At 35.8% G+C, this 25,383-nt stretch overlaps 1 protein-coding gene across 1 annotated transcript in view; it reads left to right on the forward strand.

Moving 5' to 3' along the window:
- COL9A1 (collagen type IX alpha 1 chain) overlaps nucleotides 1-25,383 on the forward strand; it is a 63,749-nt gene that overhangs the window by 22,612 nt on the left and 15,754 nt on the right. Inside the window, exons 15-29 of the mRNA XM_039853113.1 lie at nucleotides 2,716-2,769; nucleotides 4,147-4,200; nucleotides 4,340-4,393; nucleotides 4,529-4,582; nucleotides 5,008-5,061; nucleotides 6,312-6,356; nucleotides 7,413-7,466; nucleotides 7,564-7,617; nucleotides 16,811-16,864; nucleotides 17,483-17,554; nucleotides 18,086-18,121; nucleotides 19,007-19,051; nucleotides 20,422-20,454; nucleotides 23,524-23,670; nucleotides 23,887-23,941. Of these exons, the coding sequence (XP_039709047.1) occupies nucleotides 2,716-2,769; nucleotides 4,147-4,200; nucleotides 4,340-4,393; nucleotides 4,529-4,582; nucleotides 5,008-5,061; nucleotides 6,312-6,356; nucleotides 7,413-7,466; nucleotides 7,564-7,617; nucleotides 16,811-16,864; nucleotides 17,483-17,554; nucleotides 18,086-18,121; nucleotides 19,007-19,051; nucleotides 20,422-20,454; nucleotides 23,524-23,670; nucleotides 23,887-23,941 (865 nt within the window). The remainder of the gene's footprint in view (nucleotides 1-2,715; nucleotides 2,770-4,146; nucleotides 4,201-4,339; nucleotides 4,394-4,528; nucleotides 4,583-5,007; nucleotides 5,062-6,311; nucleotides 6,357-7,412; nucleotides 7,467-7,563; nucleotides 7,618-16,810; nucleotides 16,865-17,482; nucleotides 17,555-18,085; nucleotides 18,122-19,006; nucleotides 19,052-20,421; nucleotides 20,455-23,523; nucleotides 23,671-23,886; nucleotides 23,942-25,383) is intronic.

The following is a 25,383-nucleotide window of genomic DNA, read 5'->3' on the forward strand; positions in this document are numbered from 1 at the left end:
AAATAGATAAATAGGAATAAGCTGGTTTTTTTTTTTAATCACTTTATCATTATCCATAGTGTACACCAATAGCACTGATGCAGTACCTGGAGAGCAAGGCTAAGACAGACTATGATAGAAAGGGAGAGATGAGAGAGGGCAGGACACCAGCAAGGACACTAGGGCCATTAGTGGCTCTCCTGTCAAACTGATTGCTGAGCTCTGCCCTCAGTAGGGACCATACACTTGTGGCCGGAGTTCACCAACCTGTTCTTCACCTGGTCTCAGACACCAGAGTCTCCTAGCATTTCCATAGCAAGACACTCTGCAAGATGTTGGGGAGATTCAAAGAGGAATAAGGACTTGAGCAAGTTTGTTATGTATTGGAAGAAAACAGATAGTTAATTACAATGCAAACGAGAGAGACATACATTTGAGGGAAAGTGGTATGAGGGAGTGAAGACTGTGTGGCTAACCTTGATAGGGGAACAGGGAGGGATCATGAAGGAGGTGGCATTAGGCTAATGTTGGGCCTAGAAGGATGAGGCATTGCCATTGGCAGAAGATGAGTAGTGGAGGAGACCAGTGGTTGAGTGAGTATCATAAGCAAAAACAATGGAAACCTGAAGGTTCCTGATGGGCTCAGAAATGTTTTTTTTGCTCTATATGTGCATGTGGTGTATAAAGGGGTGTGTCAAGCTTCTCCATCAGATTTTAAGAAAATGATTACCACTTCTTAGAAAAAATGTTAAGAAATCCAATTTGTAGGTGCCAGAAAAAAAAAAAAGACACTTTTATCCATCATCACTTCTCACTCTCATCTTGTTTTCTTTAAAAGTTTTATGGCTAATTTGTGTCATTCCACACAGAAGCACAGAACCTTTTGTTAATAAACAAGAATAACTTGCACATTGTAGGTGCTCAGTAAATAAAAATTAAATATATTTTTTAAAGAGACGCACATTTTTGTAACTTAAAAGAATGATTTTGTGAATAATTTCTTCAATTTCATTTTTTAAGCCTCTTTCTTTGTCTCTTCTAGGTATTCTCCTTATTCTGCCTGCTTTCTTCTTACATTTCCTCTGGAATAGTTCTTTTCTAAAAACACTGAACTTTAAAAACATATTTTATATTTTTATATTTATGTGATCTTAAGTAATATTCTTTATGTATCTCTTCTATTATTAAATAATGGATTCAATTCATTTTGAAGTTGCTGATACCTAGGCCTTTGCTTTTTCTGGGTTTAAATCATCTCCTAGTATATATGACCTCTCAGTTTGAAACTGTTACTGTTCTTGAGATGCTCTTGACTTGAGGTATTTTTCTACTTGGTATTTTTCAAAATTTCCCATTTCCTCTGATTTCTGTCAAATTGCTTTTAATAATAATAATAATAATAAAAGCTCTTCTCATGAACTCAGACCCATGGAGTGGTTACCTAGTAACTGCAGTTTGGATCTGCGCTCCTGCTGAACAGCAGTAAGAGAGAGAGAGGAGGGGCGAGTACATCAAAGCTATTTCTATAATGCAAAGGCTGGGTGCTGCTCTCGCAACTCACGGTGAATGATGAATTCAAGGTCTTTTTTAGGTCTTCCAAACCTCTTCTTCCCTGATGAATGTGGAATGCCTTCTGCTCTGTTCTAGTGTTTAGGGATCAAAGAATTTCAAGGCTCTGTGGTGCCTCTGCTTCAGTTGTGTTCTTTCTTTGATTCTACCTGTGTCTGAGCCTCCTAGCAAAGGTTTTCTAATTTTTAATTCTTACCACAGACACTGTCCATCTGGTTTTCTTGGCCTGACATCTATCCAATATTCTTTATACTGTTTACCATTTATTTTATTGTCTCCCCATCTCAATCCTGTTCATTGGAGATGGCCTGCTCACTTCAGTTGCCCTTCTCATTCACTTAGTTGAAGAGAAAAAGGTTTAAAGAAGTGGGTTGTATTTTGTCATGTACCATATGTAGAGAACACTAAAAAATCCCATAATTTTGTTTCAAAATCATATTTTAATTTTATAATGAAAATGAGGGGGATATGTACAATATATATAATCAAGTTAGAGATAAGTTCAAGATAATTAGATTTATAAAGCTTCGTAGTTCTTATGCTATCATCACTTGGCAGGATGAATTTGTTTTTAAGAGAGTAGATCCACTACTATATGCAAGTGGAACTTAACATCTATTCAGGTTGGAAGAGGGGATGCTCAAATCCTTGTTACAATTCATCCTTCCAAATCACACGGCTGGATTTCTTATTCTGATTCTTGGTAGAAATGCAAGGTCCCAGAAATTCCTCCCCACAACTATAGCAGCAGTAGAGCCCATGGCAGTTATTTTTTGGATGTCTCCTTGGTCTTCACCATTAATAAGTTCCCATAGGAATCCTGAGAATCCAGGAGGGTGGCTATCAAACCCTTCTTGTAGGTTTGACAAGTTCCCTAAATAAGTACCAGTGTTTTTAGTTTATGTCAACAACCAAGAATGGATGCAATGTTAACTTAAAATATCCAGAGTGATATCAAAGATTGGGTGTAAGTACTTTTTGTAGGAAGAGATATAAACTAGTGTTCTCATAGTTCACATGTCTTAACTACTCTTTGGAGTTCACTGATGAAGAATATATATTACAAACACAAAACCTCCTTTTTATCTGGCTATTAAAATTCTTTAGAAAAACTGATGGGCCCTTTAACGTACATGACTAATCTAAATTTTTTTTTTTTTTTGGCAGGGTGCTCGGGGCTTAGATGGAGAACCTGGGCCTCGAGGTATTCCTGGTGCACCTGTAAGTTTTCCTTTTACAAGAGCTAATGATAGATTTTTTTTTAGCAATGATCGACAATAGATTTTTTGCTATATGTATGTGTGTGTGCAAGCATCTTTTACATATGAGTAACTGAAGTGGAAAAATGAGCAATTGTTTTTATATTTATTAAAAAAATTTTAATTAAGAAAAGCATCTCTTTCTTAGAGAAAAATGTTTCTCTGACTTAACATGGGTTTCGTCTTTCTCATGATGAAGTTAAATTGTTAAGTTGTTATATTTGCTATGTTTTCCTTGTGTTTTGGTTGTCAAAATGCTTAGAGTCACAGTAACTATCTCATTTTAAGTTCTGGAGTAGTTCTATCCTTTTTTTCCTATATGATTTCCGATCTCATTATTCCATATTTTGACTGCCATGTGTACATGTGTCATTATTATAGGCTGCCTCATGCCTCTTCTGTAAGAAAATAAGTAAAGTCATTCATTAATAATCACTTATACCACATAAAAAGTAGAAAAATATTAGTAAAATAGAACTTCCAACTATTAAGGTCCTATATGGTCTTGTGGGAAAGATAGAATATAACTAAACCATACATTATAAGGTCAAGCACTAGAGCATATAGTAGAAATAATCCAAGCAAGAGGACGTTAGAGGAAGGTTGGTTTGGAAAACAGCGGAGTACAAGTAAGAAGAAGCACTGGTGGTTATGATGAGGTGCTGTCGTAGGAGCTGTCACTGTCTGAAGTGGAAAGTTTCTGTTGAGAAAGTAAAATTGAAGGTAATGTAGAAACACATTGTGGAGAGCGTTTAATGCCAATCTAAGCAATAGGAATTGATCTGGTAATAATAGGAAGTCATTCCAGGTTTTAGAATAGTTAAACAGTTTAACTAAACCTGTATTTTAGGAAGACACATCCTCTCATCTGTTGCCACCTATACCATATGTTAACATTAGCTTGATAACTTTAACAAAAACCATTATTATCAACTGGGGAATTAAATAATATGGTGAAAAGATCGGCAATGAATCCAAACCTGAACCCACCACGATAGTCAATGAGAGTAGCTGATATGTAAACACAGTTACTAATGTCAAGGTTACCTGCAGTATGGATCTTAATTTTATTACACCTATACATCCAAAGAGCACAGAAGCATTACGTATTTAAGATGAAATCAAAAGACTGTAAACCTCAATGATCCCCATGGCAATATCATTTTTTAAGACAATGTAATTTTTATAAAAAGATTTCTTGAGCTAGGCATCCATGATAGAGCAAAGCCATTGGCATGAAAGAGCAATAGTAAGATAATGTGGATGGTGTTTTATAATTTCGAAAAGTCTATCAATAAGTAATTTTTGCTTATATTAACAAAATTTTATTTTCCTCCAGGGTGATCAAGGACAGCGAGGACCTCCAGGAGAAGTAGGGCCCAAGGGAGATAGAGTGAGTTCAAATTAATGTTAATCGCTATAAGCATCGTGCTTTTCAGTGTCATCTGCTGATTTTGCTCATCTCTTTGATGTGTCCTAAGTATTGTGATAATTGAACATGTCTTATCTATCCTTTCCCTTCTGCCCTGCAGGGGGCTCAAGGTTCTAGAGGAATTCCTGGCCTCCCTGGGTCCAAAGGAGACACGGTACGTCCCGAGCTGTAATCATCAAGCATATTTTTCAAAGTGATTATTAACTCATAATAAAACTTTAGAAAATAATGAAGGGAAAAAGAATGTGACGGTTTTGGAGAGACAGTGTGTCTCTTTGTGTGTCTTTAGGGCCTGCCTGGTGTGGATGGCCGTGACGGGATACCTGGCATGCCTGGAACAAAGGTAGCTGTGTGACTTAGTCTGAGAGTGAATAGGCCACCTCTGCCCTGGCCAGCCAAGCACAGCATTTCCATTACTACATTACTGGGAAATTTATTTAGCTGCTTTGGGTTTTTTCCCTCTTATTTTTGAATCAAGCATCAATTCAAAATACTTATTACAATAGTACGTTTTGTTTGCTTGATTTCAGGAATTCAGGAAAACTGTCCTGTTGATGAAAGTAGGCCGAAGGAAATTGTGTGTTTTGATTGAATTTATGTCTCAAGTCCTATCCCATTCCTACCCTCCACCCTGAACTAGGTCACATTATAAAAGTGCACTTAAGGTCAGCTGTAGGGATAATCCTTTTGCTTGAAGCTCTTTGTCCTTCCTTTCCTTAAAAGAAATAGTCATATAGGCTCAATGATGTGACAAAAACTTTTTTTCAGGGTGAACCAGGGAAACCTGGGCCTCCTGGTGATGCAGGATTGCAGGGGTTACCTGTAAGTATTTAATTTTTTAAATGTTTATTGGTTTATATACATACATTGATATACATAGATATAAATTTTGGAAAGAGGTCTACGGCCATGCCACCCTGAATAAGCCCAATCCCATCTGATCTCTGGTTAGTACTTGGATGGGAGATCACCTAGGAAGACCAGGTGCTGAAGGCGTAAAAAATAAAAAAAAATAAGGATTGCAAGCTGTCAAAATCCTTGCAATCTGTGAGGTCAACCAAGAGTTGCCTTGCCTAAAAACTAACTAACTAACTAACTAACTAACTAACTAAATTTTGGGAAGAAGCACATTAAATAATTTGATAAGTTCTGGGGAATATATGATGCTGTAATTTTATATTTTTATGTTTACATTTTTGTACTTTTTCTCTGTGTTACTAGTTATTTCTCTAACAATATACTAAGCTTTAATTTTACATTTTGCATCTCTCTTCTCTCTGAGGTTCACTCAATCTTCCTTATGTCTTTTTACTAACCCTGAGCTGTGGTCCACTTTCTCCTACTTTTTACCTGTTCTGAAGTTCTTGTTAGCCTGGTTGAGCAATAAGAGGGTTGAGAGTATGCTCAGGAACAGTGTGAGAGATAAGGTATTACTTTTTGATTATGTGCTATTTTAACTTATTCAAATTGGTGTTTCTCTGCATTAATGTGGCTGAAAATTCATGTATATTATACTATCTGTATTCTTGGCTCTTTGGAGGCAAATGTTTCAAGTTAACTGAGGACCGGCCTCCAATTTATTATCTGACACTTTTAAAAATAATCAGTTAGAAACTATTAGGACTCCCAATAGCACCAAATCTTAGACCCAGCATTCGCCTGCCATTCTATTTTTCTTTTTTTCACTTAAGCTTAGGGCTTTCGATAGGTCCATGTTTTCTTATCCTGTACATTAAATCATGCTGGTAATAGCTCCCATTGACCTGAAAATGGTACTAGATTGTCATTTGGAAGTTCATCCTTGAAAAATAACTTTAGTTTAGACATAGAATTTGCTTTAAGGGCATTCAGACTTAACAAGCCAGATACATGCAGTAAAGTCATGCATTCTAAACTGTGGGTCATTCTATAACTAACTGTTCAGAGTTGGGGAACTAGGAAGAATCTTTCTCGCACTAAAGCTTTGAGCTTGTCATAATTTCCTCATCTCCTGGACAGTGTGCAGTGGACTTGGCATCTCACAGATTCTCAGATGAGGTGATTAAACTCATGTTCTGTGTGCATTCTTTCAGGGTGTGCCTGGAATTCCTGGTGCAAAGGGTGCTGCCGGTGAAAAGGTAAAAGATGAAAACTTTTAAATTAATACTTTTATTGATTCCTTGATTCTTTTATTAATATATTTTATTTTATATTTGTTGATATTTTCAACCTGCCTTTTATTTTATATTTGACTTTAAGGAGAAATCAAAAAAGCTTTTAGTCTTCAAATGCTAGTCTCTTTCCCAGCTATAGAAAGAATACTTGGACAAAGTGCTGTTGATTAGACTTTCTTCTCAAAATGTCATCTTTTGATAGTATAAAACAGAGAAAGTTTTATTGTTTTTTGCCACTGAAAATGAAGAAGATATTATTGCACCATAAAAATTATATGTCAGCGAATATTAAGATGATTTAGCTTGAACTAAAAAGATATTAGGCATCTTGTTCACACATCGATCAACTAGTGCTTATATTCTGGTAATTAAAAATCACAGGTGAGAGAAAAAATTAAAGGGTTAAAGTTAGCTTTACTTTAATTAAAATAGAAAAACTGTGAATAATGTAGAAACTGGTCACTATGAGTCGATATGGCTGCAGCCCTCCAATCATAGTGGTCCACGGCTTATTGAACAGAGGCATGCCCTAATAAGTGGACGATGAGAGACTGATTGTGGAGATGCCATCCCCAGACCTGTGCTTTCTCTAGAGCTTGCTGGCAGGGTTTTCTCAAGAGCATACACTCATTTCCTTACGTTGACATGATTCTTTATAATTTTAATAGTGTCAATGTCAAGTAAAAGAGTTCACAGTAGTGTATTGAAGGTGAAAATGGTAAAGGGAAGACATATAATTAATATAGCGAAGAAATAAAAATATTGTATTCTTGTCAGGCTAAAGACCTTTATTTTTTGACATTTTGACACCTTTCCTATACTTCTGGGATAACAAAACAGTACCCTGAGTTAAAAGAACTTTGACATATCCACCAAGAAAGAGATCCTACATCCTCCCACATTCTCAATGTGAAATTGAGAAATTAATGCTATTTAAGTGTAAGAAATACCCAGTCTGGGTAAGACAGATTGATAATTAGGCTTACTTACTGTCTGAATTATGTTACGTTTTGCCTTTAGGGTAACACAGGTGCTCCAGGGAAGCCTGGTCAATTGGGGAATTCGGGCAAACCGGTAAGATGCCACAGCTACCCTTCCACACGATATAACCTGTTGTCATCACTAAGCAAAGTAATGTTAACTATCTCTCTACCTGCCTTACTCATAACAGGGCCAACAAGGGCCACCCGGAGAGGTGGGACCCCGAGGACCGCGGGGACTTCCTGTGAGTATCCCTTTACTGTAGCACCTTCCCAAAGTGCCTTCTTAGGGCTTTGTGGGGACTCCTCCATCCGTTCGTTCATTCATTCATTCATTCATTCATTCATTCATTCATCCATGAATACCTTCTGATGTTTGAGCATGTGGTAGTCCAGATAGACAATGAAATGGGAAATCTATTTAGATATACAACATATTTGTTTTTCAATAAGTGGAAATGAAAATGAAGTATTTAAAGAAAACAAAATGACCCTTTCTGCTCTCATACCATGTTAAAGGAAATATTTTAGTGAGACAAAAAAAAAACTTTATTGAGAGATAATTCATACACTGTATGATTTATATCCATTTAAAGTATCTAGTTAATTGATTTTTAGTGTATTTACAGAATCGTATAGCCATTGGCATAGTCAATTTTAAAACATTTTCATCACCCAAAAAAGAAACTCTATATTTACTTGCAGTCATTTGACTTTCCCCTAGTCCCCTCAGCCCTAGGCAACAACTAAACCACTTTCTGTCTCTAGATTTTTCTATTTTTGAAATTTCATATAAATGGAATCATATAATATGTGTGTTTTTAAATGATTGGCTTCTCTCACTTAGCATAATGTTTTAAAGTTCATCTGTGCTATACCATGTATCAGTACTTCACTCATTTTTATTGTCAAATAATATTCAATTGTATGGCTATACCACATTTTCTTCATTTATTCATCCATTCATGGACATTTGGGTTGTTTCCACTTTTTGGCCATGATGAATAATGATGTGATGAATAATGATGTGATGAACATTTTCCTCCACGTTTTTGTGTAGACATATTTTTTCATTTAGTTTGAGTGCATATTCAAGAGTGGAATTCCTGGGTCGTGTGGTAAATCTACCTGTAATCTTTTAAGAAACTTCCAGACTTCTTTTAGTTGAGTTTGTAAATATCTATTTTGCAGCAAATATAGCAATGTATGTTTCCTCACTAGATACCGTTGAACCCTTAGAGAGAAACTGATTCTGGAATTACGCATTTGCACTTAAATTTAACTTTAAAAAATTCTCTCTGGCCTTCTAAGTTCTATTTCTTTGAAAGTCTGCTGGCAAAGAAAAAGAATGCCAGGTGAGAACACAGAAGCATTTCCAAATGTCATCATTACTTACTTCTTTAAAAGCATTTCTTGAGCATGCTGAATGAGGATTTTCATGCTTTAGAAAAGTGAAGGATTCCAGGTGTCCTGTGACATGAAAGTGTTTTCACTTCTCACAGATGTCTGTCAACTGACCTCTATCAGGTGGTTTCCAGAAGTTCTTCTATAGCCAAAGAAACTAACTTCTGCTCCTAATTATGCTCCTGGATCTCTCACTCATCACTTATCCTTTTCTTCTCTTTTGTTTGAAGCCTGTGAATTTCTAATTAGAATACGTTCTTTAAATTGACTGTCAAAGCAGTGAGGTTATTGCTAGATCACATTTCTAAAACAATGAAGATGCTATATGACTGGTCCAGAAAGATGTAACAGTGGGGGAGAGAGGCCCTGGAACTTTGAGAGTGGTGACTATTATGTCTAGTGTTCACTTTATAGAGCAGAATACTGACTATAGTTGAAGGAGCACCTGCCGTATGCCAAGACCATTCACTGAACAAAAAAAGGTAAAGAGGGCTTGGCCCATCACTAGTAAGTGCTATGGATGTATAAAGTAATGAACTAGAGGCAGAACTGCAGAAGGAGATGAGGTGGGGTGTGTATGTGTGTGTGTGTGTGTGTGTGTGTGTGTATTAACATTCTCATGAGATAGAAGGCAGATCAGAGGAACTTATGCCTGTGTAAGGCTTGAAGCCTAATTCAGGATTTGCTTTTTGAGTTTTTGTAAGAGTCCATATTGTTCCTGTCACTGAGGCTCAAAGCTGTGGTATTCTTCCTCCATCACATTTCTTATCTCCAGTAGGACCTGTGGCTTCTATCGCCCCCTTTTCAAGGTCTCTTATATATTGACTTTTTGAAGCCTATTTGTACCACCCTGGCTTCGATCATTCACTGATGCTGGTATTATTGCACTCATCTGATTTGCTCTAGTCCCAGCTCTAGTCCTTCCTTCCTCCACCAGTGTCTCTTGGTATTATGGCTGGGACAGTTTTTTTGTTCTTCAGGACTCTTGCACATTGCAGAGTGTCTGCCATCTGTAACCTCCACCGTAGAATTCCAGTAATGTTCTCACAGTCATGGTAACAAACAAAAACGTCTAGTACAGTTCAAAAGGCCTGGAGAATGGTAATACTCCCAGTCTGCTCACGCTGCTGTTTTGGTCTCCCCACAGTACAGCTTCTATCATCATTTCTCCATTTAAAAATCTTCAACGGATCTCCACTGACAATTACAGAAAGTGGAAAATCCTAAACTGTCTGTTTATCCCTGAGTTTCACTTCCCATTTCTGTCTTGCTCAAATTCTGTGTTCAAATCAAGCTGGACTCCATGCTAATTCTCAAATACTCTCTGCACTTCTTCAGCCTACCTTTTTTCTTTTGTCGTGTCCTGCAATTTGACGGCTTTCTTTTTCACGTCTCTGACTCAGCTTCCCATTTGCCTTCTTAGATATAATTGAAATGTTAATTCTACAACGAAATTATCTCTAATTATGCTCCATCACCTAGATAGAAGTGTCCTTATTCTGAACCCCATAACCCTTAACCTCTCTTTGCCCCATGCTGTGGAAACAGTAGGAAGGCAGAGCACATCTGATCCACTTGTTTTGTCTTACATCCCTTTACTCAGGATCTGCTATAAGGTGGTGCTCAATAAATATTTCTTGAAAAGAATTGAGTTGGAAGTATAATCTTGCTATGCTGCTTATGTTGGTAATAATTGATTTCTCAGCTACTATAAATTTTTCAGAAAAGTGTCATGAGATGTTATAACATTATAGTTCTGGAGCAGAGTTTCAACATCAAATCTCCTTACTGAAAGATACATTTGTTCTTTTATCCTACACCATTAAATTCAGTTTTGTAGATAAGTTCACACATTTTCAATGAGCCCTCACAAGTTTGATTAATTTTTCTTGCAAATCTCAAATTGAGAAGCTGAGTGGAAGTAATAAAAACATATTTCTAATGTGTCCTACTAATGGACCAAGGCTAATTGGAATACATCTTTGAAATGAAGTGGTATTCACCCTTTCCCCACCATTGTCCCACAACTTTTGCCAATGCCACAGCGAAATATATTAGAGTTTTTTGGCATCTCCAGTGATTACATGTGAGCACATATCTTCACCACTTGGATTATGTTTCTGGCTTTCTCCGTCACTTTTCAGTTAGTTTAGACCTGGGTCCGTGGGGCTCCTGGTTTAGAGCAGGTAAGTGGCTGGGGCCTCTGATTTGGTCATACCATGAAGTGGCTCCTGGGTTACAGCAGCCTCCCTCATTTTTTCTGAAGTCCCCCACCCTGTCACTAACATCCTCAAACACAGAGGTCCCCATATGGTGTGTTGAGTGATCTCAGCTGTCTTCTTACTCCCCAACTCCCTGGCATGTTACTCCTGTCAGTAATTTGTGAAGAGACTGTGATGGTTACAGTTTAGACAGATTTCGATCTATCTCTGTGTGTGAGGGACTATTTAAATACATACTAGAGATAAATAGAAACTATACAATGGTGTGAAATTGAATAGATTTTTAAAATATCATTGTGGCAAACCTAAAAATTATTATTGTAATAGGACTAATATGATCTTCCAGAGAGAGGCACTTAGTATATACAGACCAAGTAAAGTGATTTATAATTTATCACTTCTAAAACTGGTGAGACACTAAGGATGATGTTCATCCTTTGGCTAGTTAGCATTTTGGGTAATCAGGCAAATACAAAAACCACAATGGAATAAAATCCATTTTTTGGGGGAGTAAAGAAAATATGACAACATAAGTATAATGAAATTGATTTTTTTCTGTGGCATTTTAAAAATCTTAGAGTTCCATTTTTAAAGGGAGATTTCCAAATAGAACTATTTGCCTGTATTTATTGAAATGAGTTTTACAAAATAGCTCCCAGTAGAGCAGGTCCTCGAATAATATTGTTTCATTGCATGTCATTTCATTATAATGTTGATGAGATGCTGTAGAAACTTAACTCTTGTTCATATCAATTAGCCTTTGGTACATTTGGTTCGATGTCCATCATTTCACTTAAAGTCTCCAAACCTATTGATGATGTTCAGTGAGGACTTACTGTACTTGTTTATAAAGGTGATGCCTTCCTGGTGATCAGTGGTCTTGACAGAAACTAGAGAAATGAGGACTGGGGACTTGTTCTTCCCAAGCATGACTTGTGCTTTTATCTATCTATCTATCTATCTATCTATCTATCTATCTATCTACTTACTTACTTATAAATTTAATTTTATTATTAGTTTCAAGCATACAGTACATTGGTTAGACATTTGTATAGTTTATAAAATGATCCCTGATTGCTCTTTCTCTCCTCTGGCCCTCCACTTAGCCATTACATTACTGCTGACTACATTCCCTATGCTGTGCTCCCTATTCCATGACCATCTATCAACTACTAATTTGTTCTTCTTTAACCCTTCACCCCATTCTCCCAGCCCCGCAACCAACTCCCCTCTTATCTGGCCATCACCATATTGTCCTTTATATTTGTAAGTCTGTTTTTTGATTAGTTTGTTCTTTCTGGTCCTTAGATTCCACATATAAGTGAAATCATGTGGTGTTTCTCTTTCTCTGTGACTTATTTCACTCAGCATAATAACCACTAGATCCATCTGTGTCATTGCAAATGGTAGGATTTCACTTTTTTTAACGGCTGAGTAATATTCCATTGTATACATGAACCATAATTTCTTTATCCAATCATCTGTTGATGGACATTTAGGTTGCTTCCCTATCTTGGCTATTGTAAATTGTGCTGCCATGAACATAGGGGTGCATAGATCTTTACAAATTATTGTTTTGGTTTTCTTTGGATAAATACTCAGAAATATAATTGCTGGATCAAAATATATATCCATTTTTAATTTTTCGAGAAGCCTCCAGACTATTTTCCACAGTGGCTGTACCAATTTGCAATCCCACCAACAGTGTATGAGGGTTCCCTTTTCTTCACATCCTCGCCAACACTTGTTCTTTGATTTGCTGATAGCCATTCTGACAGATGTGAGGTGATATTTCTTGTGGTTTTAATTTGCATTTCTCTGATGATTAGTGACCTTGAGCATCTTTTCATATGTCTATTGACCATCTGTATTTCCTCTTTGGAGAAATATCTGTTTAGGTCTTCTGCCCATTTTTTAAATAGAGTATTTGTTTTTTTGTTGTTGAGTTGTATGAGTTCTTTATATATTTTAGATATTAACCTCTTATTAAATGTATCATAAACGAATATCTTCTCCCAATCAGTCAGTTGTCTTTTTGTTTTGTTGATGGTTTCCTTTGCTGTGCAAAAGCTTTTTAGTTTTATGTATTCCCATTTGTTTATTTTTCTTTTGTTTCCCTTGCCTGAGGAGATATGTCTGAAAATAAATTACTAGTAGCAATATCAGAGAGATCACTGCTTATGTTTTTTTTCCAGAAATTTTATGGTTTCGGGTCTTACATTTAAGTCTTTAATCCATTTTGAGTCTATTCTTGTATATGGTGTAAGAAGATCGTTCAGTTTCTTTTTTTTGCATGTGTCTGTCCAATTATCCCAACACTGTTTATTGAATAGACCGTCTTTACCCATTGTATATTCATACAACTTGTGCTTTTAAAGAGACATGGGAGAGTTGAAAGGCAAAGAACAATGTAATTAAACATTTGATTTAAAAATATAATTTTCACTGATTTCTTTAGTCCTTGGATAAAACTTTATATAAAAATAATAACTCACACTTCTATATGCTTACCATGAGCCAGACACTATTATAAGTGCTTTATATAAAAATAATAACTCACACTTCTTTATGCTTACCATGAGCCAGACACTATTATAAGTGCTAGTTAACCCTCTCAAAGACCCTATGAGATTGGTACTGTTTTTAATTCCCACTTTACAGATAAAGAAACCGAGGCACAGAGAGGTTAAGTTGCATGCCCAGAGTCAGCTGATGCATGGCAGAGCCAGGTTTTTAGACCTGACAATGGAGCTCAACATCTGTATCTCCTTCAAATGCTTTAACAGCTCAAGTCCAGGCTCCATGGGATGGTTTTTATTCGAAGTTAGCTTGCCAAATTCTAATGGTATAAAACATATTTAGCAAATTTAAAATTTTAATATTTATGGAGCTTTCATAGTGAGCATTTAACAAAAGTCTAAGTAAAGCTGGTGAAGGCAAACAAATAGAACATAAGCCCAAACAGATTCACAAACCTACAGAATCAGAATCTGGGGGAGAAGGGTGGAATACAGAAGAGGAATGGGGAGATGGAGTGGTGGAAGCATCCAGTGAAATATATTTCTAAAAAACTGCTCAGGGAATTCTGATGCATACCAGAGTTGGGAATCACTGGTAGAGGATGTGTCTTTTTTTTTTTAATTAAAAAAAAATCTTGATTAGATTCTCAAATAGGGATGAATTGGCAGATATTCTGAACATGTTAGAAATATATGTGGTGGCACCGAGCATCCAGGAAAAAATTAGAAACTTTTATTATAGTCTTCACATTTATAGTAGGATTTTTGCCTTTATTCTGGTTTCCTTCCAGTTCTCTTGTTAAAAGTCATAGCTCTTATTGTCATGGGGCTTGTAAATATTAACCACTGGGCAGAATAGCCATTTCCTTACAGTCTCCCTTGTCCACAACTGAGAATATGGTTATCACCACAACTGTTGAAAAAAGAGGTTTATCATTTATTTTAGCACACTTGTGGTTACCAGCTCATGATTAATTGCTCTTTGAAGAATTTGTTTAGTTTAATCTACGTTTTTAGAGATTACTATTTATATATTGATTACTCATGTTCATCTTAGTTACAGGGGAAAGTCCAGAACTTAGAGAAAGATTATGCATGTTTTAAAAATGCATAGAAATTATAAAAATGGCCATCAGGAAACCTTGCCCCAACACTTTGTTCATAGCTGTTTGGTAATTGTTGTGAAAATAAACATTACCTTTTTTTTTTTTTAAATAGTGACATGATTTATGTAGAAATACCTGTTTAGAATGGCCAAGGATTTATAGAATGGAATGAAATAAAAATGAGAAACCACATGCCATCTATTTGTGCAGTAACAGAAGAGTAAATGTCTATAATTTCATCAATCCTTCCCCTAGTCTTATGTGTGTTGGGCTCTCCTGGGTATACAAGTTCGGCAGAGTGGGCCGTCTGTACTGGGGTTCTGAGCCATTCATATGGATGACCCAGGGCCTGCCAGTGGTTGGAAAATACTTATAAATTAAATAATAAGAGCTCATGAAAGACAGAGAAAATAAGATTCTGGCAGAGAAAATTGTTGTCTTTGACTGGAAAGATAATTAATCTCTCCAAATATAAGTGAAAGGCTGTATAATCCTTTATTTTCATTTAGCCCTTTTGTTTATGGAAGAGAAAAAAAAGTACTCCATTAATCATCTTTATTTTGGATAAAATGGCATCATGGTTCATTTATTTAGAAGTGAATACTTGCAGTTGTGTCAAGAACTGAGCTTCCCCTTTCTGATATGATTAATTATTTTCCCCACCAATGACTATTAACTGTTCTGTGAATTGAAGTCATGTTAGCTCAATGACATTTAGGATCTCACTCATGATACAGTTCTGAAATTCTTTGAAAATGCCAAAAGAGCAGATACACTGCAAAAAATCTGTCTTGAACTTTGAAGTGCTGGCTAAATTAATGGGGTTGAACCCAGTGTTTATATTTATAGATGGATGGAAGAATCTATCAGAGTGGCTGGTTTTCATTTAGACTTATATCTTTCCAGCATCTATCCTCATTAGGGCACTGCCTCTGGCTTCCAAGCTGCTCACAAGGTTAAGGACCAATGTATCATCCAAACTCATATACTAGATAGGCTGCTTATATAAAAAATTTTAAAAGTATTTAAGAGCATTTAAATTAAATCACCTATAAGTCATATGAAATGAACACCACGATATTGTACCTCATAGTTAGCGACTTGCAATTTGGCAAACATTTCTCAATCCTTTAGAGAAATTGAAAACTCAGAATGTTTATGAGTCTTGACATGTTATAGATCAATGAATAGCATATGAGTCAGATCAAGATAATCTTATCAGAAGCATTTATAAATATTAAACATTAATACGAAGTTGTCATTTTAAAGAAAAACAGACCCAAAAGACTACTTTCATTTTTATAACACTATCCAGGAAATGTGATTGTTTATGTTTTAACCTAGTGTTCAGCTTAGTTGAACATGTACTAGAAATAAATCAAGCTTTTATCAGATTGCATAAAACTGTATGAAGTTCTAGGGGAAAGAAATCGAAGAGTTCACGTGTCTCCTCAGAGGGCTTAAAGTTTCAAATAAAAAATTGAAATTGGTTCAAAAAATGAAATTAGAGTGTTGATGTTGATGTATCTTCATTATAAATTATGCTTTCTAAAGTTATTTACTTTTTTAAAGACATATTTAAAACAAGAATGAGAACAAAAAATTTTTTATTTCAGAAACTCTATACATTTCTACTATCCATGTCTTTTCAAAGTTCCAGTAGCGGTTGGAAGGCAAACATCTCGGTCCTGTGTCTCTTTTTTCACTCTTTTGAGGTTCAAGATTATTTGCCAGATGTTGTTTTAAAATGCACTATATCCCAGAAAGTTTACTCTGTGTTTTAGGCATTATATGGAATTCAGAATTAACACACCTATACTTCAAGAGCACATAGTCTAAATGAGGGGATAAAACATGTACATAAATAACCATAACATAAGTTAGATGGTGATTTAGATGCTAAAAATTACTGATTGCCATTTTATACAGATCTATCAGTTGATATTTCTATCTAATGGTCTATAATCACAGTGAACAGCATTAGGATGTTCACTGAAGGATGAACACAGAAGAGGCTTTAGGTATTTTACATAAAGATCTCTGCCTTTAGTCAAAGATGGGGAGAATGCTTTGATGACTTATATTTAAACAATAACCTTGGTAGGATGTTATTTTTATTGACGTAGTAATTAATCACTTGAATTTTGGCAAACCATCCAGTCGACAATCATGTTTGTGTTTTTCCAGGGCAGTAGAGGAGAAATAGGACCAGTAGGACCCCCAGGCCTACCAGGTAAACTGGTAAGTAATGTTTCTAAGTCTCCAGCAGTTTATTTGCTTCATACAAAACATAATAAGTTTTTAAAAATAAAAGGAGAGAAGAACAATCTACAACGGGTAATTTAATCATCTGTACTTGATTTTGATTGTTATGTGAATATGTGAAAAGGTATATGTGTAATTTCAAACTATATCTAAAACATCCTCAGAGGGTATTTTAATCAGCGTGGCATATAGCATACATTTTAAAACCAGGAGAAGCATGAAGTGCTACATTTGGCCTCTGGATGTTCTTGGAATTGGAGAGAACTGTGCGTGAATGCTGCCTTTTACTTCCCCAGCCGTGCTTGTTTACACAGCAAGAGAAGCAGTACTGTTGTAGGGGATTGACTGAAAGAGCCCACTGTTGGAAAAGAGAGCAAACTGGGGAATTGAGGACCTCAGAGGCGGGACAGGGGGTGGGGGAACTGGTCTCTCGTCTCCTAAGCATATAGGAGAGACGCAAATTTCAGGAACAGAGTTAAACCAACCACAGTACATTTATTTTACATGGGAGTCAACACACCCAAGCTTGTCTGGCTTGTATGCTTTCATTGTTGCAGAAATAGTGATTCTGGGAAGTTTGTGTTTGCTTTTCAGGGTTCTCTTGGTAGCCCTGGCCTCCCTGGCTTGCCTGGCCCCCCTGGACTTCCTGGAATGAAAGGTGACAGGGTAAGAAACCTAGCCCTCCAGAAAGTCCCTTATTTGGCAGGGATTTATACTATTTTGTTAAATCAACTTTCTTTTTGGCCTTTCTTTTAGAAAATTCTAAACTTTCTAAAATATATTAGAAAAAGCTATCAACAAAAGTATTTGAAATTACTGGAAGCTGAGATTAAGATTTTTTTAAAAAAGCTATTAATATGATAATTTATCAGGAGAAAAAAAGCTGAGAAAGTGAAAACAAAATCAGTGTAATCACACTTTCTATTTAGTTCTAAATTTACATTCCTATTAGTTGATTTTGACAGGATGTGATCAAAGAATGCCCAGGTTGTCCAATACCTCGAGTTGAACAATTGTCAGTTTCTCCAGGTCCTACCTGACTCTTGTTAGGTGGTGAGGAGAGGGGGATATTCTCTTCTGTCACATTATTTGTGTTTGTGCTTACCTACCGGTCCAATAAAGGAGTTTGGTTTATTTGAAATTATATAGATAAAAATCTTAAAATACTGAAAGATTATTATATTTTATTAATTACAGGGTATAGTCGGTGAATCTGGTCCAAAAGGTGAACAGGTAGGTCTTATTTGACTAGTATGAAATGCAGTATTTAATGTGCATTAATGTGCTTCACCAGCAGGGAGCACCAGCTGGTTTATAGGTGTGATTAAAACGTTGGAGGCTAGTACATTTTTCTTAATGTGCTTCATATTGAATGAAACCTGGAGCTTATTTTTGTCTGTAGCCTTATCTACTGTTTTAATAAACTGGAGCTAATGGCTAATGACGGCTCTGCCTCCAGAACTACACATTGTTTTTCTTTTGAAAAGGGTGAGCCTGACTCCCTCATTCACCAAACTGGTTTACTCTGATGAAGGCTTCCACAGACGTATCGTAATATTTTAAGTTTTTCTTTATCAAGACCTTAGCAAATAAAGTATGCATATGAATTAGGGTCAGTCCTTTCTTTGGATTTCTTTTTATACTGTAAGAGCCCGTTTCCAAAGATTACCTATTATAAAATTGTGGATACAGTCAGTAATCCTACCTTTAGCAGAAACTCAGCCTCACCTTCTGGCTTTTCTCTAGGCCATTTTTGGATTTGGGCTAGCCACTGACAGCTAGATTGGAAAGCCACTGAGAGCATTTTGTATATCTGCATAATCCTGGGAGCACTGTGGGCACTTATGAATGCTTATCAATGTTGACCGCTGAAAATTGAGCCAAGGCTTTCCTTTATTGTATATTTTTGGCTCCTTTGTTAAAGATTATTTGCCCATGTATATGGGGGTTTATTTCTGAACTGTCAATTACAATGCAATGTACATATAACGTATTACTTGAAACCTATATAATTTTATTAACCAATGTCACCTCAATACATTTAATAAAAAAATAAATAAATAAAACTGAGCCAAGGGCTATGATGTTAAAAATGTGACTTTTAATATTAATTTTTAGGGTGCCTCTGGTGAAGAAGGTGAAGCAGGAGAAAGGGGTGAACTTGTAAGACACTGTTTTTCCTGGTTAATGATGTAGATTTACTTATTTCAAACTGTATTAGAACATATATATTTTTTCTTTTCTCTTACAATGTTATCTTTGCTGCCTTCTTTAAAGGTTAAGATGTTTCTTATATGAGCTAACAAATGACTCTCCAAGACTGCAGCCAAGATCAAGTAAAGCAAAGAGGAAACATCCCCAAAGTGACAGACCTAGCCTTAAACTTTTGGGGAACAAAATATTCCCTTAGAGCTGGTGAATTCTCTGTGGCTTTACATCTAGACATTTATGGTGATTCTTATATGACTATAGAATATCTAGTGCCCATCCTGGAAACAAAATCAGTTTTAATATAGTTAGCTGTGGCTTACAAGTGTGACCATAGGCAATCTCTCTAATCTAAAACCCTCCAAGGAAGTAACCTCCATCTCCAGAGAATGCTGCTGCTAAATCTCAAGGAAGACAATAAGAACAAGAACAAATTATCTTTACTGCCAGGACTACTAGATCTGCTGGCTCATCATTATGGTTTGCATAATCTAACATGACCTAATGTGGAAACTTATATTTGGTCCTTTGGGGTGGGGGAAGTGTAATAGATTTCTCCTAAATTAGTTTCAGAGAACTTTTAGTGCAGGAAAAAATTCTGATGATGTTATTTTATTCAGATTTTCAGGATTTAGAGTTAGTATAACATCCGAATTAGGCAAATCTTCCTATTTAATTCCAAAAAGAATCATTTTAATCATATTTTTTTGTTAAAATTGTTTATTTGATGGGCTAAGAGGATGTTTTAAATCATTCTGTTTTGTAGTGGAAATGAATTGATGTGCTAAACTTGAGCTGAATTCATATCTAGAATTAGTGGTGGGAGATTTTCAAGGTTTTTTTTTTTTTAAGCATAAAAGCATGAATATTTGGCTTGATAGACTTTGGGAAGATCTTAAAAATATTTTTAGAGTTTCAAAATATTTTTAGAGTTTCAAAAATAAAGTCATCAGGTTTAAATGTCTATTATGTTTAATAACAGAATGCTAGTTTAATATCTTTCGACTTACACATGTTAATTCTCGATGCTCAGTACTTTAGATCTGGATAGAGTCTTGGAGAGCTCTGATTCAACCCTGCTGTTTCACAGATAAGTTAGTGAACTGCTGGAAGCTTATACAGCTTACATAGGATCGTAAAGTTAAGTAGCAAAATAGGGACTAGAATCCAGATTTTGAGTCTAATGTTTTCTGTGGTGTTATGGTTTTGTTTCATCTGTTCACAGTTTTCTATAGATTTCAGCAGCACATAACATGTTACATGTTTCTAGGAAACTATCAAAGGTGAATACATTGTTCTAACATAATTTTGTTTTATTGATTTAGGGAGATATAGGATTACCTGGCCAAAAGGGAACTGTAAGTATAATGAACAGTAATGGTATAAAAAAGTAAAAATATCAATAAAGTTGCAGAAAATTCAGTGTTCTGCTTTATGAAATCATTCTGTATAATTCAATTCTTAAAGGACTTACCTTCAAGGAAATGAATGTCTAAATTTATTTTTTAAGCAATGGATTAATCCAAAGAAAAAAACACACAATAGTGTAAATGGATCTGCTTGTTGAACTAAACATTCTAAAGGGATTTTTTTTTTCATAGTATAAGTGACTCAATGAGTATATAATGTGGCAATTTCTTCCACAAATGGGTCATTTTTAAAGAACTGACTTGTGCTTTGTGGTGATGAAAGTATAATTGAGTTTTGCTGGCAGTTGTACAATTTGTTGGCAAATATTTCTGTAATTTTCTTAATCTCCTGTGTGCTCTGTTTGGGAGAGTAATATAGAAGTGTAATGCATAAGAAAATAGAGAATTATTAGAGCTAGAAAATGGTTATCTCATTCAATTTGTCATTTTGCAGAGACTAAATTGACGTCTTTAGAGATTAGATGAATTTAGAATTATAGAACCAATTAGTTGCAAGCCCGGGATGATTTCAATTTGAAAGGAATGTACATTTGATGAAATGAGAAACTTAGTATAAAGGAGAAAAAATGAAGTTCAGATCTCAATCTCAAATGTCACTAATCACCATCTTCCAGTTAATCTTTCCTATTTCTGGAATCTCCCCTACTCCTCTCTGTCCCTGTCCAACATGTTATCCTCACAGCATCCAAGGTAATCTGGATAAAAAGATAAAACCCACTATTTATCCTTTCTCTGCTTTAAATCCTTCAAGAATAGCATTTTATGGAATAAAATTAGACTCTAAGCACGATATACATAGCTTTCAATGAAGTATTCTCTGCCTTGCCAACCTCATCTTCTCACGTGTCTGGAACTTCATCTGTTTGCAGTTCTTTTTACATGGCATGCTGTGTAATGTCTCCTGTTATTCTCTTAACCTGGTGCAGCCTTTCTCTTTCCTTAAAATAGCTACCTCCTATTCAATCATTTAGCTTCATCTTCAGCTCCACTTTCTCCAGGAGGCCTCACCAGATTTAGTTATAGTACCCAGCCCTGGGCTCTTTACATACCACTAAGGTGGAACTTATTGACTTGTATTAACTTATCTACTTAAATACCATCTCTAAACACCATGTCACAGTCTCAAGCTTCAAGTAACATCTTTATGCCTAGGAATACTTTACAGAAACCGTTTAGGATTGAGAAAAATGTAGAGTAAATCTTGATAGAATTTGGCAACAAAAATGCTACTTCACGGTCTTGAAATAGTAATGTTCAATGGTAAGCATTCAATCTATAAAAGAAAAAAAATGAATGAACAGTGCAGCACTCAAAATAAGTCTATTTCCTTTAAATTGGGATATAATACTATGAATTAGCTCTTGACTTATCGCCTACCTTCCTACCCCTGTCTTTTCTGACATGACCCAGGTAATACCGATGAAATACCGAAGTGTACTGTCCCAGAATCAAGGGAAATAGTTACCAACGGGAAGACTTTCACTGTCCTCAGTGATTTCAGCATAGACAGACTTGATAAGTAGATGCAGTGCATTTCTACTTCAGTATACTGTGCCTCAACTGAGAAAAATTTCCCCAAAGATCCAGGGTCTTCATGTTCTCCTCGTCATGTTGTTCCTTGATCACTTGATCAAAAATTTCTTGTCCCTTGTTCTAGCAATATTTCAGACATTGCCAGCCTGATAATCCACTCTGATTTGGTCTCCTTTGTTTTCTGTCTGTTCTTTAGTGTATTTCTGAATTCATTTTGGCTTCTCCTCTGAGTTGTTTTAGAAGCTTTTAAAGCTTTGCACTCTAGTCACCTGACAATTCCCCAGCCTTCTGCAGCACATCCTTAGCTCTCCCAGTTGACGCTCTTTCAGGAAGTCTTTTAAGCCATAACTTCTCTATAGGAGCAATTTTGACAGGTTGACTTAGATGAATGTCGATTTTTTTTTTTTTTTGCATAAAGGGATTGAAAAAGCACATTTGCTGAGCTTTCTTTAGATGTGTCTAGTGAAAGCATTGCTTCATCGCCTTCTTCCCTTCAGTTTAAAACATTTGAATGTTTGAAAGTTAGCTCTTTCTAGATAAATGATGCACATGAAAAAGAAGCAGGATTAAATTGCTTTATGAACATTCATATCTTCGACACTAGCATTCCCTTGCTGTCTCGTGTTCTTTTATCTTCTCATTCTTATTCTATAAACAACAGTACATTGCAACTACTATGCCACAAATTCCACCAGAGGTAGTTTAATAAAAAGTGAATTAATTTAATCTTTGTTTTTTTAAGCAGTTATTGTACACAAGGATTCTTTTAAATGTTGTTAGTGGTGTGCTTTCAGAAAGAAAATCTATGCTCTTATGCTAATGAAATAGTTGGTTTATTTCTAACTTTTTAATATTTACATTTTTAACTTCCTCAATACTTAAATTGTGGACTTACTCTTTTTGTTCGAGTATTTTAAATGTATTGATTTTAAGTGCAACATTTTAAATGTGGCATTTTAAATGTATTAATTTAGTTCCTAGGTACATCTGACATCTTTAAATTCTCCAAAGAATGTTATAAAAGCTAAATAACTTATGTTCTTGAAATATCTTTACTTTATGCTTTCTGTATTAATGATATACAAAGTAACATGTCTTGTAAACACTCAGTGGCCTTTTTGTGGTCAGAAAAAGTTAACAAGCCTTATTGAAAACTAACTCGCTCTTAGGAAATAGCTTAAAGTATGAAGAATGTGTTTTTAAAAATTTATTATTTCAATTAACATTTTGAAAATATTTTTTACCAAAAAGAAAGATTCTTTAAAAGTTTAGTTGCACCTAAGAGGTGAGTTGTTGGGCAGTATTATGTGTCTTTTTGTTGAGGATGTGTAACCTGTAAACAAATACCTCTTAGGAAATAAAATGTAGTAAACCTCAAATTTTGTGTATTTATATTGCATTAATATTAAGTAGACACATTACTTCTGTTTAGTCCTGGTTCGATAGTGTGCCATTTTGTTCTAGGTGGGTAACCCTGGGGAGCCTGGCTTGAGGGGGCCTGAAGGAAGTCGGGGGCTTCCTGGAATGGACGGACCAAGAGGACCACCTGGACCACGAGGCGTGCAGGGAGAACAGGGTGCCACTGGCCTGCCTGGTATCCAAGGCCCTCCAGTGAGTGGTGGGCAGTCCCCATGGTTTCCCTCTTTCCTTCCATCTCACAGCATAAGGGGTGGGGCAGCCAGGCTAGACCAGACGTCAGCTTTGTAGCAGTGCAGGCAAGGTCTCCTGTTGTAAATCCAGCCACCTGGTTTCTTGCCAAGTCTGTCCGTTTACCATTTAACTGTGTAGGTTCTGTGTATAACCTGTCTTTTTTCTTTTTGGTCCCAGGGTAGAGCACCAACAGATCAGCACATTAAGCAGGTTTGCATGAGAGTCATGCAAGGTAAATAAATTGTAACGGCTTGACTTTTTGTGTGCTTTAAAGGAGGCAAATTTTGAATAATATTAATGTTACTTCTGTTTTATCTAATTTATAGCCATCACAATCGCTTATAGCTTCAAAGAAAAAGGAAAATATTACCTTCCTAGATTAGCTTGGACTTTTTTTTTTTTGCCAAGGGTGTTAATTTATGAGAAAGCGCGCGCGCACACACACACACACACGCACACTTTTTTTTCCTTCAGAACAATTCACAAGCACCTTTCTCCTCTTCAACGCCCTGCCACCTAGTGAGTACCCAGCCGGAAACTGCTCTCTCTGTAGATTCTATGAGAAGTGATTGAGAGACTCTATGCCCATGAGAAGCATAAGGACATTATGACTACTCATGTACCATCTATGTAGAAAATCAATAACCAGTATTTTACCAAAATGGTGATTTATTTTCATATTTGTTAACCTTTAAACTTATCTGTAGCTATAAAGATTTCTATTTGTTATAGCTGTTTCAGAATTGGTCTAGTTCTGGAACCACACTGAAAATGAAGATGTGCAAAAATACTCTGTAACTGAAGAGGTCCCATAACACTGGGGCCTTCTACCAGGTCATTATCACATTCTGGTTGGAACCAATTCTGTCAGAAAAGAAATTCTCTTCTTCGTATGCTCATGAGATAGTCTAATTTGTGTTGCAGACTTGTAGAATTTTCTGAATGAAACTGTCATCTCTATATTTGAAAACCAATATGTCCCTTCATTGCAGATATTTTATCTTAAAAGGATATTTCAATTTTAAACTTCACATGTCTAGAAAATTGTGATTTTATGCTCCTACTTATATAAGATGAACTTAGAATACTTGCATTGAAACAATTTTAAAATGCTGGTTAGAATTGTGTTTCCAATTCATATACTCTTTCACACCCTAAAGCTTTAAACAACATTACACTAGAATATTTCCCGTAGAGTATTTTAATGGAAAAATTTTCTCATTCTCCATGGTTTTAGGGGATGATTCTTAATCTATTTAATGGTTCCTGAAAAAGCCCACACTTATTAATTTTTAAGACAGACTATGACCCTTCCCAAGAAGCAGGTTTTTTAAAATGTCTGTTGTCTGTTCCAAGCATGGAAAAAAATTTGAGAAGAAGAATTCATAAGAAGTCATGACTTCTCAGGATTCTTCAGGTTACTTAGTATCTTTGAAGTAAAAATATGAGGCTAGGTCTCAAATGGTGTCTCAATACTAATTCTGGACAATGTCTTTGGCTTTTAAAAAGCTTCTGGACATCCACCTCTACCTATGTTAAGACACTCATTTTCTTCCCATTCTGGGTTTCCAGATAACAAGTCAGGATTCATGTGACACACTCATTTATTTAGAACACACTCGCACCAAAGCCTTGCATTTCAAGGTTTTTATCCCTATCCCATTTTCTCAAAAC

This window comes from Pteropus medius, unplaced genomic scaffold (genome assembly GCF_902729225.1).
Source record: "Pteropus medius unplaced genomic scaffold, Ma_sr-lr_union100, whole genome shotgun sequence".
In the NCBI taxonomy this organism is placed as follows: domain Eukaryota; kingdom Metazoa; phylum Chordata; class Mammalia; order Chiroptera; family Pteropodidae; genus Pteropus; species Pteropus medius.